The sequence below is a fragment of the Gopherus flavomarginatus genome, chromosome 10, assembly GCF_025201925.1.
Source record: "Gopherus flavomarginatus isolate rGopFla2 chromosome 10, rGopFla2.mat.asm, whole genome shotgun sequence".
In the NCBI taxonomy this organism is placed as follows: domain Eukaryota; kingdom Metazoa; phylum Chordata; order Testudines; family Testudinidae; genus Gopherus; species Gopherus flavomarginatus.
In genome coordinates, this window is record NC_066626.1 from 82461863 (window position 1) to 82474547 (window position 12685).

General features: G+C 67.2%; 1 protein-coding gene across 1 annotated transcript in view; it reads right to left on the minus strand.

Moving 5' to 3' along the window:
* Window positions 1–266: 266 nt before the first annotated feature.
* OBSL1 (obscurin like cytoskeletal adaptor 1) overlaps window positions 267–12685 on the minus strand; it is a 60849-nt gene continuing 48430 nt past the window's right edge. The window contains exons 26-33 of the mRNA XM_050916741.1: window positions 10982–11248; window positions 8296–8562; window positions 7184–7296; window positions 6736–6889; window positions 5131–5292; window positions 2593–2697; window positions 2061–2327; window positions 267–833 (exon numbers count right to left, since the gene is read on the minus strand). Of these exons, the coding sequence (XP_050772698.1) occupies window positions 826–833; window positions 2061–2327; window positions 2593–2697; window positions 5131–5292; window positions 6736–6889; window positions 7184–7296; window positions 8296–8562; window positions 10982–11248 (1343 nt within the window). The 3' untranslated portion in view covers window positions 267–825. The remainder of the gene's footprint in view (window positions 834–2060; window positions 2328–2592; window positions 2698–5130; window positions 5293–6735; window positions 6890–7183; window positions 7297–8295; window positions 8563–10981; window positions 11249–12685) is intronic.

Here is a 12685-nt window from a genome sequence, read left to right on the forward strand (position 1 = left end):
GCACCCTGAACTCATTTCCAGCCCCCCCACAGAGCCCCCCCCCACAACCCAACCCCCTCAATTTTGTGACTGTTCGTGGCCTGCCATACAATTTCCATACCCAGATGTGGCTCTCAGGCCAAAAAGTTTGCCCACTCCTGACCTAGATAAACACACAGGGGAAACTGAGGCACACACAAGCTTCAGTGAAAAAATGAACTTTCCTAATTTGTCAGAGAGGCAGGAACACTGCCAGGTGATTTGTGGGTGTACAGGACAAGCTGGAGGGAGGGGACACCTGCCCCTCCCCCACACAAGGGCACCATTTGGCTACAGTTCTTCTCTGTCAAGACCCAGCCCCCCGACCCCCCAGCACTGCCCCACCCAAGTGCGCAGAAGCTGCTGGAGCAGCCCCTGCAGGTCGTGTTGAGGCTCAGCACCCCCACCCCGGGAGACTTGCCAGCCCAGGTCCTTTCTGCCCATCCCCCATGGGGCGTTGGGGGGGAGAAGTAAGGCCTTTCCATGGTCCCCAGGCTGCCAGGCCCCCTCAGCTGCTCCCTGCCCCCCCCCAACCCCTGTCACAAGGTGCAGGGTGAGGGCGGAAATGGAGGCCTGCCCTTGTGTTACTGAGGAGCAGGGAAATGTAGAGTCCCACTGCGAGGTCGATTCAGCCGCATTGGGAGTGGGGGTCACCCCACAGCACCCCCTGCCCAGGGCCCAGCAGGCCTGCTTGCCCCAGGCACTGCCCTGCTCGGGGCGTCGGGGGGGGCGCAGGACATGTTTAGTGGGCAGCCCCTGCTGCAGCCAGCCAGGACCCATCTGATTGGGCTCATCCGACATCAGCACCTAATGCCCTGTGGGGAGAAGGGGAGGTCAGGGAGCAACTGACCCTCCAGAGGGGCAGGGTCCAGCCCAACCCCCATCCAGAGACCCCCTCCAACCATGACTTGGCAGGACCATGGACCCCTATCGGGTGGGAAGGAACCCCATGGCAGAGACGGATCCCGGGTGGGGCAAGGGGGCCCTCAGCACAGTGATTGACCCCGGGCTAGGCGTGGAGTGGCCCCGCAGCAGAGACGGACCCCTGGGCAGGGAGGGGGCCCCATGGCAGAGACGGACCCCAGCTGGGTGGGGCGGGAGCCCCATGGCAGAGATGGACCCCAGCTGGGTGGGGCGGGAGCCCCATGGCAGAGACGGACCCCAAGCGGGGAGGGGGCTCTGTGGCAGAGCAAAGGATCCTTGGCAGGGAGGGGGCCCCACGGCAGAGACGGACCCCAGGTAGGGCGAGGGCCTCGCAGCAGAGCAAAGGATCTAGACCGGGTGGGGAGGGGTCCCCACGGCAGAGCGACGGACCCCAAGTGGGGAGGGGGCCTTGCAGCAGAGCAAAGGATCTAGACTGGGTGGGGGTCCCCACGGCAGAGCGATGGACCCCAGGCAGGGATGGGGCCTCGCAGCAGAGCGAAGGATCCAAGCCGGGAGAGGAGGGGGCCCCGCAGCAGAGCGATGGACCCCAGGCAGGGAGGGGAGGGGGTCCCGTGGCAGAGCGAAGGATCTAGACCAGGTGGGGGGGGCCCGCAGCAGAGCAACGGACCCCAAGCTTGGCAGAGGCCACGTGGCAGCAACAGACCCTGGCCAGGGGCCTGACTCGGGTGACGGGTTGCCAGGCTGCCAGGCACACCCCCGGTGAAGCCTCGGTGCTGGGCCCACGGATGCGGCTGGGACACACGTACCTCGCCCGGTGAGCTGGGCCTTGGCGCAGGCACCGCTGCTGGAGACCTTCAGCACCCTGCTCGTGCTGGGTGAGGTCCGGCGCAGCGCCAGCCTGTGCACCCGACCCATGTGCTCCACCCGCATGTGTGCCAGCCCACAGCACCTCCCCGTTTGGGGGACAGACACCTCGCACTCAAGCCAGGCCTCAGCGGGGGCCACCACCGCCACGTTCTGCAGCCCCACAGCCCCTGGAGCTCCTCGGCTGCACGCGCCCAGCCTGGCCCATGCAGTGCCCAGTGGCACCCAGCCCCACAAACGGTGCCAGCCCCCTCCCCACTGGGGGCAGTCCCCAGCCATGCCCTGCGCCTCACCCTCCACCAGCAGGCGGGCGGTGGAGCGGTCATCAAAGGCATCGCAGGTGTAGGAGGCCTCGTCCTCCGGCCCCACGCGGTGGATGATGAGGGTGCGATAGCAGTCAAGGTTGCAGATCTCGTACTTGTCGCTGGCGAAGATCTCGGTGTCGCCGCGGAACCAGCGCACACGGCCGCGTGCCTGCGACACGGTGCACTCCAGCGTGGCCTTGTGCTGCGCCAGCGCCGTCTTGTCACGCAGCGGCTTTATGATCCGGATAGGGAGTGCTGCCAAGGGGAGCGCCTGTGAGCCCGCGGGGATGGGAGGGGACAAGCGAGGGGCTGGGGCCTGGGGGGGTCACTCCCACCTCCCTCCCCCGAAACCCAGTGCTAGACCTCCCAGCCCACAGCAAACGCCCAGCTCAGCGCTCGCCCAGCCCTCAGCTGGCACCTGGCATTCACTCGCCCCCAACCGCTTCCTCGCACACCCGCCAAGCCAGCCCCCTCCGCTGCCCACCTAGTCACCCCCGAGGGCTTCGTGGGGACACATTACCCTCCACCTGCAGGCTGGCTTCGGAGGCAGCTGCCTTGGCAACGAACCGGATGCATCCCGCGTCCTCCGGGCGCACGTTGCAGATGAGCAGGAAGTGCCTGGGGCCTGTGGAGGAAGGCGCTGGCATGACGCCGTGCACCACGGCTCAGCCATTGCAGGGGACTATGGGTGAGCGGCCCCCTGCCCTGGGCTGGGTCAGGCAGACTGGGGAAGGGTAAGCAGAGAGCTCTCCTTGGCACTGGTGCCCCCCCGAGAGAGCCAAAGAGTGTGGGGCCACTACAGCATTAATGAAGGTGTGAGTGACACACAGAGAGGAGAAGCTCAGCCAGACTCTGGCGCCCCCCCAGGCTGAGAGATGCCTGGGGCAAGCAGAGTGTGTGAGTGTGTGTGTGTGTGCGCGCGCGCGCGCGCGCTCGCGCGCATCTGCACATCAATCACAATGTGGGGGTGTGCGTGAACTAGGCACCAGCGTGTGAATTCGTGCATGTGCAAGAGAGTCAGTGTGTGCACCAGTGAACTGCGACACTGCCCATTCACCCAGCCTGGTGAGCGCCCCCAGAGTGTCTGGTGGGCTGAGCAAAGTGAGACCTTAGGCTTGTCTCCAAGCTGCCGTTCCTGCGACAGGAATGGGGGTGACGCTGAGGCGCCCGAGCTCTGTAACTCGTGGACACGCACAGCCTGGGTGTGGGTTGGGTTAATCCAGCGTGGCACCCTGCGTGCGGAGCCGGTGCGTCCCCATGGAAAGCTGGTGTGCCAGAGCTGTCCTGGGCTGGTTCCCATGGACACGGCCTTTTGCTGTAAGGACCCACTGCCTAACGGCTGAGTGCAGCCACCCCATCAGTTCCAGCCTGGGCGTGGATGGGCAGAACCCCCTGAGCTGGGTGACAAACACCACCGGGTAATGGCCACACAGAGGCCTGGCACCTGGCGAGCAGTGTCACAGCTTCAGCCACCTCTAACTGTGTGTAGCCCCACGAACCGGCCGGGGGCAGCCGCCGACATCTTCCAGCACAGCACACTCCCAGCTCGGCTCAGCCCCGCTTTCCCCTGGCGTCTGAACCCTTTCCACCCAGAGTGACGGCTCATATGGTCCGTCTACACCGCCAGGGAGGTGCCAGCGTGGCATGGGATGGCAGAGCTCTGCCAGCATTAGTCTGGCTAGCACGAGTAACAGCAATAGTGTAGACACGATGGCACAGGCTAGCAACCCTCGCCAGGGCCGGCTCTACTGTTTTTGCTGCCCCAAGCAGCGCGCCGAATTGCCGCCACCCTGGAAACGTGTGTGCCACCCTAACAGCACAGGGACTGCCCCCGCCGTCCGCAGCGGCAATTCAGAGCGCTGCTTGGGGCCAAAAACACACGAACTGCTGCCCCTTGCAGATTGCCGAACAAAGCACCTGCTTGGGATGCTCGTGCCTGGAGCCATCCCTGACCCTCGCACAAGTCCCCCGTGTACACGTTCGAGTGGCTAGCCCATGCCACCACATCTGCACTGCTGCTGGTACCCAGGCCAGCGAGACTGAAGCTGGCACACGCACACTTCCAGGCTATAATCCCACCAGCTCTTCCAGTTACTAACCCCGACAGACAGACAAGAAATAAAGGGGGAAAAGCCATGCACACAGAGCCCCTGGTGGGGGAGAAATGGGCGGGTCACAAAGAGCCCCTAGCGGGGGAGGAGGGGGGAAATGGGGGACACACAGAGCCCCAGAAGGAGGAGAGAAGGGGGCCTGCCGTGGGGAGGAGGGGAACGGGGACACACAGAGCTCCAGAAGGAGGAGAGAAGGGGGCCTGCCGTGGGGAGGAGGGGAATGGGGACACACAGAGCTCCAGAAGGAGGAGAGAAGGGGGGCTTGCCGTGGGGAGGAGGGGAATGGGGACACACAGAGCCCCAGAAGGAGGAGAGAAGGGGGGCTTGCCGTGGGGAGGAGGGGAATGGGGACACACAGAGCCCCAGAAGGAGGAGAGCAGGAGGTGGAGAGGGGGACCTGCCGTGGGGAGGAGGCGAATGGGGACACACAGAGTCCCAGGAGGAGGAGAGAAGGGGGCCTGCCGTGGGGAGGAGGGGAACGGGGACACACAGAGCCCCAGGAGGTGGAGAGACGGGGGCCTGCCGTGGGGAGGAGGGGAACAGGGACACACAGAGCCCCAGGAGGAGGGAGAGCAGGAGGAGGAGAGAAGGGGGGCCTGCCGTGGGGAGGAGGGGAACGGGGACACACAGAGCCCCAGAAGGAGGGAGAGGCTAGGCTATGTTGCTGGAGTCACTGAGGTTGCGGGATGGGTTGGGGCACAGGGAGCTGGGGAGGGGGTTGGAGGAACGCAGGAGCCCCAGGGAGTGCCATGAGCGTGGCCTGCCCGGGCTGGGTGATCCCCTAGTTGTTCTACGCCCAGACTACGGGGCTCTGAGCCCGCAGGTCCAGCAGCCTCCTGCGGTGAGTGTGGGTGTGAGTGACGCAGGCAGCGGGACAGGGAGCAGCAGGAACACCAGGGCCCCGGAAGCGGCTTGGCTGGGGGCAGGGGGTGGGGTGAGGCACTCACCCTCTTGCCGAATTTTCACAGTGCTGGTGACTTTGATTTTCTCGCCATCCCTGAACCACTCGCCCTTCACGTCCTCGTGCGAGACTTGGCAGGTGAAGACGGCGTTCTCGTTCTCACGCACACGCACGTCCGCCAGCTCCTGCACGATCTGCACCTGGCGCTCTGCAAGGGGGAGAGGAACAAACTCCTGGGGTCTCCATTCCCACACAGCTCTGCAGGGGCTGTGGTGTGACTAAGGGAAGCCCCAGCCCCCAGCTCTCAGCCCCCTCCCGCTCTCACCCCCGGGAGCCCCCTCGACTTTCAGCCCCCCCCCGCTCTCAGCCCCCCCCGCTCTCACCCCCCGAGCCCCTCAGCTCTCAGCACCCCCCCGCTCTCACCCCCGGGTGCCCCCTCGACTTTCAGCCCCCCCCGCTCTCACCCCCGGGAGCCCCTCGACTTTCAGCCCCCCCCACTCTCACCCCCAGGAGCCCCCTCAACTTTCAGCCTCCCCCCCGCTCTCACCCCCAGGAGCCCCCTTGGCTCTCAGCGCCCCCCCACTCTCACCCCCGTGAACCCCCTCGACTTTCAGCCCCCCCCTGCTCTCACCCCCGGGAGCCCCCTTGACTTTCAGCCCCCCCCGCTCCCACCCCCGGGAGCCGCCTTGACTTTCAGCCCCCCCCACTCTCACCCCCGTGAGCCCCCTCGACTTTCAGCCCCCCCTGCTCTCACCCCCGGGAGCCCCCTTGACTTTCAGCCCCCCCCGCTCTCACCCCCGGGAGCCCCCTTGACTTTCAGCCCCCCCCACTCTCACCCCCGGGAGCCCCCTCGGCTCTCAGCCCCCCCCCACTCTCACCCCTGGGAGCCCCCTCGGCTCTTAGCCCTCTCCGCTCCCACCCCCGGGAGCCGCCTTGACTTTCAGCCCCCTCCACTCTCGCCCCCGGGAGCCCCCTCGACTTTCAGCCCCGCCCCCGCTCTCACCCCCAGGAGCCCCCTCGGCTCTCAGCCCCCCCCCACTCTCACCCCCGGGAACCCCCTCGGCTCTCAGCCCCCCCCACTCTCACCCCTGGGAGCCGCCTTGACTTTCAGCCCCCTCCACTCTCACCCCCAGGAGCCCCCTCGACTTTCAGCCCCGCCCCCGCTCTCACCCCCGGGAGCCCCCTCGGCTCTCAGCCCCCCCCGCTCTCACCCCCGGGAGCCGCCTTGACTTTCAGCCCCCTCCACTCTCACGCCCAGGAGCCCCCTTGACTTTCAGCCCCCCCCCGCTCTCACCCCCGGGAGCCCCCTCGGCTCTCAGCCCTCCCCGCTCTCATCCCCGGGAGCCCCCTCGGCTCTCAGCCCCCCCCCCCCGCTCTCACCCCTGGAGCCCCTCGGCTCTCAGCCCCCCCCCCGCTCTCACCCCCAGGAGCCCCCTCGGCTCTCAGCCCCCCCCCCCGCTCTCACCCCCGGGAGGCACCTCGGCTCTCAGCACCCGGGAGCCCCCTCGGCTCTCAGCCCCCCCCGCTCTCACCCCTGGAGCCCCTCGGCTCTCAGCCCCCCCCCCGCTCTCACCCCCGGGAGCCCCCTCGGCTCTCGGCTCTCAGCCCCCCTCGATCTCACCCCTGGAGCCCCTCGGCCGGCCCGTCGTACCGTAGACCCGCAGCGTGGCGGAGGCCCGGCAGTCGCCTGCGTCGCATGTGTACTCCCCTGCATCGTCCAGGCTGCAGTGGCTGAGCTGCAGCAGGCGCCGGCGGCCCACTGAGTAGATGCGGCACTTGGGCCCCGCTCGGAGCGCCACCCCATCCTGCCAGGGAACGGAGAGGGACGCAGTCACTGGGCTGCCCGGGGCTGGGGCTCCCGGCAGGCAGCCTGGGAGGGACGGGGCAGGACGAGGGGCTCGGGGCTGACACCGCGTGCCGGGTGGGGAGCTCATGGCTGGGGCACCCCCCTGCAGCTCGTCCCCCTCATGGGTCACCCTCCCGCTGAGCTTGAAGCCAGTCCTGGCCCAGGGCAGAACACCTGCCTGCAGCCCAGAGAGGCCTCAGGCCGGGAGAGGCCAGGCCCCAGGGCCCAGAAGGTTTCACAGAACCGCCCTCACCTTGTACCACTTCACCTCTGCAATAGGGCGGGACAGTTCGCACTCGAAGCTGGCAGCCCCTGTCTCAGGGACACCCACGTCCCGGGGGGCCTTCACCATGGCAACTGGCGGCTCTGAAAGGAGAGGAGACACAGGCCTGAGAGTTAACCAGATGCAAGGAGCTCCATTCAGGAGTGGGACCGGAGGGGCACAGGACACTGCTGTGGAGAAGCTCACAGCGCTGGCTTCCCCAGTGGGGCAGTGCTGTGGAGAAGCTCACAGCAGGGAGGTCACAGCTGGGCCCTGCCGTGGAGAAGCTCACAGCAGGGAGGTCATGGCTGGGCACTGCTGTGGAGAAGCTCACAGCAGGGAGGTCACAGCTGGGCCCTGCCGTGGAGAAGCTCACAGTGCTGGCATCCCCAGTGAGGCACTGCTGTGGAGAAGCTCACAGCAGGAAGGTCACAGCTGGGCCCTGCTGTGGAGAAGCTCACAGCGCTGGCTTCCCCAGTGGGGCACTGCTGTGGAGAAGCTCACAGCAGGAAGGTCACAGCTGGGCCCTGCCGTGGAGAAGCTCACAGCGCTGGCTTCCCCAGTGGGGCACTGCTGTGGAGAAGCTCACAGAAGGGAGGTCACGGCTGGGCCCTGCCGTGGAGAAGCTCACAGCGCTGGCTTCCCCAGTGGGGCACTACTGTGGAGAAGCTCACAGCAGGGAGGTCACTGCTGGGCCTTGCCATGGAGAAGCTCACAGCGCTGGCTTCCCCAGTGGGGCACTGCTGTGGAGAAGCTCACAGCAGGGAGGTCATGGCTGGGCCCTGTCGTGGAGAAGCTCACAGCAGGAAGGTCAAGGCTGGGCCCTGCCGTGGAGAAGTTCACAGCGCTGGCTCCCTCATGGGGCACTGCTGTGGAGAAGCTCACAGCAGGGAGGTCACGGCTGGGCCCTGCTTCGCTGCCTGTGATCTGCTCCTGGGGCAGGGGCTGCAGAGCCCAGTGCTCAGGCTGCAGCAGCAGGGTCTGCGATGTCGGGCTGAGGCTCTGCAGAGCGTCAGGACGGGGTGAGCAGGTGGCACCAGAGTGTTTCCGTGGCAGGCCCCACACGGTGTGACACATGACCCAACCCACAGCTAAGCCCCCACCTCTGACTGTCAGGCGGGCGCTGGAACGCAGGGTGTCAGCAGTGAAGGTGACGGTGCCCGAATCCTCCAGCATCAGCCCCAGCAGCGTCAGGCTGTGCACACAGCCCGTGGCGCTGACTCGGCAGGTCCGGCTGGGTTTCACCCGGATGCCATCCCGCGTCCACACTCCGGGCACGTCGGCATGGGACAGCTCCAGCTGGAACGTGGCTGTCTCCTTCTCAAAGGTCTCCACGTCCGACAGTGGCTTCCGCACAGACACCTTTCGGGCTGCAGTGGAGAGAGAGCAGTGCCAGGGGGCGGGGATGGGTCTGAACCTGGACCCGTGCCAGGGGGCAGGGATGGCTCTGCTCCCGGACCGGCACCAGGGGGCGGGGATGGGTCTGAACCTGGACCAGTGCCATGGGGCAGGGATGGGTCTGTACCCAGACCCGTGCCAGGGGGCAGAGATGGGTCTGCTCCCGGACCGGCACCAGGGGACAGAGATGGGTCTGTACCCGGACCCGTGCCAGGGGGCAGGGATGGGTTTGCTCCCGGACCGGCGCCAGAGGGCAGGAATGGGTCTGTACCCGGACCGGCGCCAGGGGGCAGGGATGCGTCTGTACCCAGACCCGTGCCAGGGTGCGGAGATGGGTCTGCTCCAGGACAGGCGCCAGGGGGCAGGGATGGCTCTGCTCCCGGACCGGCACCAGGGGACAGAGATGGGTCTGTACCTGGACCCGTGCCAGGGGACGGAGATGGGTCTGTACCCAGACACGTGCCAGGGGGCAGAGATGGGTCTGTGCCCGGACCGGCACCAAGGGGCAGAGATGGGTCTGTACCCGGACCCATGCCAGGGGGCAGGGATGGGTTTGCTCCCGGACCGGCGCCAGAGGGCAGGAATGGGTCTGTACCCGGACCGGCGCCAGGGGGCAGGGATGCGTCTGTACCCAGACCCGTGCCAGGGTGCGGAGATGGGTCTGCTCCAGGACAGGCGCCAGGGCGGCAGGGATGGCTCTGCTCCCGGACCGGCACCAGGGGACAGAGATGGGTCTGTACCTGGACCCGTGCCAGGGGACGGAGATGGGTCTGCTCCCGGACAGGCGCCAGGGGGCAGGGATGGGTCTGTGCCCGGACCGGCACCAGGGGGCAGAGATGGGTCTGTACCCGGACCCGTGCCAGGGGGCAGGGATGGGTCTGCTCCCAGACCGGCGCCAGGGGGCAGGAATGGGTCTGTACCTGGACTGGCGCCAGGGGGCAGGGATGCATCTGTACCCGGACCCGTGCCAGGGGGCGGAGATGGGTCTGCTCCAGGACAGGCGCCAGGGGGGGCAGGGATGGGTCTGCTCCCAGACCGGCGCCAGGGGGCGGTGATGGGTCTGAACCTGGACCTGTGCCACGAGGCAGGGATGGCTCTGCTCCCGGACCGGCACCAGGAGGCAGGGATGCGTCTGTACCCGGACCTGTGCCAGGGGGCGGAGATGGGTCTGCTCCAGGACAGGCTCCAGGGGGGCAGGGATGGGTCTGCTCCCGGACCGGCGCCAGGGGGCGGTGATGGGTCTGAACCTGGACCCATGCCAGGGGGCAGGGAAGGCTCTGCTCCCGGACCGACACCAGGGGGCAGGGATGGGTCTGTACCTGGACCTGTGCCAGGGGGCAGGGATGGGTCCGAACCCGGACTGGCACCGGGGGGAGGGATGGGTCTGTACCTGGACGCGTGCCAGGCGGCAGGGATGGGTCTGAACCAGGACCGGTGCCAGGGGGCAGGGATGGGTCTGAACCCGGACCAGCACCAGGGGGCGGAGATGGGTCTGAACCTGGACCCGTGCCTGGGGGCAGCGATAGGTCTGAACCCGGACCGGCACCAGGGGGCGGAGATGGGTCTTCTCCCGGACAGGCGCCAGTGGGGCAGGGGTGGGTCTGAACCCGGATCCGAGCCAGGGGGCAGGGATGGATCTGCTCCCAGACCAGCGCCAGGGGGCAGGGATGGGTCTGTACCCAGACCCGTGCCAGGGGGCAGGGATGCGTCTGTACCCGAATCGGTGCCAGGGGGCGGAGATGGGTCTGCTCCAGGACAAGCGCCGGGGGGCAGGGATGGGTATGCTCCCGGACCGGCGCCAGGGGGCAGGGATGAGTCTGCTCCCAGACCAGTGCCAGGGGGCAGGGATGGGTCTGTACCCAGACCCGTGCCAGGGGGCAGGGATGCGTCTGTACCCGAATCGGTGCCAGGGGGCGGAGATGGGTCTGCTCCAGGACAGGCGCCGGGGGGCAGGGATGGGTATGCTCCCGGACCGGCGGCAGGGGGCAGGGATGGGTCTGTACCCGAACCGGCACCAGGGGGCAGGGATGGGTCTGTACCCAGACAGGCGCCAGGGGCGGGGATGGGTCTGTACCTGGACTGACATTGGGGGCAGGGATGGGGTTGCACCAAGGGAATGGGCCAGCCACAGGACCCCCCACAGCCTCTCCCAGGGATGACTCCCAGCCAGCTGCAGCTGCCAGAGAACTTCCCTGAGATTCAGCCTCAGTTGCTTGGCTCCCACTTTAATCCTCTGCCCACCTTAGGCCACCCCACAGCCTCCCCCCACACACCCCTCCCCTCTCCAGGCCACCCCCCGCACACCATTACCTCCCCTCCACACCCCCCACCCTCCCCTTCCTGCAGCCTCTCCTGGCCAGGCCCTGCTGGACCAAGGGCAGGGACACCTACGCTCCACGCTCAGCTTGGCCTGCGTCCGGTCGTGGAGGCTCTCGCAGCGGTAGGTGCCACGGTCCGAGGGGCTGAGGCTGCGAATGGTCAGGCTCCGTTTGCGCCCGGCCTCCTGCAGCTGGTACTTGCTGCCTGGCTGGATGAGCACCCCCTGCTTCAGCCACTGCACCTCGCCCGCCTCACGGCTCAGCTCCACCTCCAGCACCACGTCCTGCAGCTCCTCGGCCACCACGTCCTGCAGCTTCCGCACAAACAGCACCTGGGCCTCTGCAAAGCACCGCAGGGCAGGGCTTCCACCGGGCCCGACGGGGAGCCCTGGGAGCCCCCGCCGCCCAGATCCTCTGGGGAACCAACCCCTGTGAGAGACCCACTGAGGAACTACCCCCTGGGGAACCAACCCCCCCACCACTGCTCAGACCCTCTGAGAGACCCCTTGGGGAACCACCCCCTGGGGAACCACCCCCCAGGAACTACACATACACACCAGCCCAGACCCTGAGAGAGACCCAATGGGGAACCACCCCCTGGGGAACCAACCCCCCCCCCAGCCCAGCCCCTGTGAGAGACTCTCTGGGGAACCACCCCCTGGGGAACCAACCCCACCCCCCGAGCCCAGCCCCTGTGAGAGACCCACTGGGGAACCATCCCCCCAGCCCAGATCTTGTGAGAGACCCCCTGGGGAACCACTCCACGGGAACTACACCCCCCCTGCCACTCAGACCCTCTGGGGCACCACCTCTGGGGAACACCCCCCCGAGCCCAGACCCTGTGAAAGACCCCCTGGGGAACCATCCCCTGGGGAACCAACCCCCCCCAGCCCAGCCCCTGTGAGAGACCCACTGGGGAACCACCCCCTGGGGAACCACCCTGTGGGAACTACACTACCCCCCACCGCCGCCCAGCCCCTGTGAGAGACCCTCTGGGGACCTAAGCCCCAGGAACTACACACACCCCCAGCCCAGAACCTGTGAGAGACCCCCTGGGGAACTCCCCCAACGATCCCAGAACTTCTGAAAGACCCTCTGGGGAGCTACCCCCTGAGGAACTACCACCAACCCCCACCCCAGAACCTGTGAGAGATCCCCAGGAACTACTTCCTGCCATCCCAGAACCCCCCAGGGAACTACCCCATCACCCCAAACCTGTGAGACACCCGCCAGAGATCTCCCACAAACTACCCCAGCCATCCCAGAACCCCCCAGGTGATCTCCCAGGAACTACCCACCCCCGACATTCCCGCCACCCCCAGGAAACCTCTTGGAACCCACCCCATGCCATCCTAGACCCCTCCCATGAGACCCCCCCCAACAAAATACTTCCCTCTGGGAGAGACCCCCACACAGGAGGGAGCCTCCATGAGACTCCATCCCCAACGAGACAGACCCCAAGAACCACGGCCTCAGAAATCAGTGGAGAGAGAAAATCCTCCCCGACACCCCCAGGGGAGACCCCCCCGCATCCACACTCAGCTAGGCCGGGGTGTGGCCAGCCCCAGGCCCCTCCCTGGCACACTCAGATGGGCTGTGCTGTCCCAGGCTCCTCCCTTGCATGCTCAGCCAAGTGGCCCTGCCCCAGACCCCTCCCTTGCACAATCAGACAGGTGGTCCCACCCCAGGGTCTTCACATGCATGCTCAGCTAAGTGGCTCCGCCCCATGCTCATCCCTTGCACCCTCAGCCAGGTGGCCCCTTCTCCAGGCTCCTCC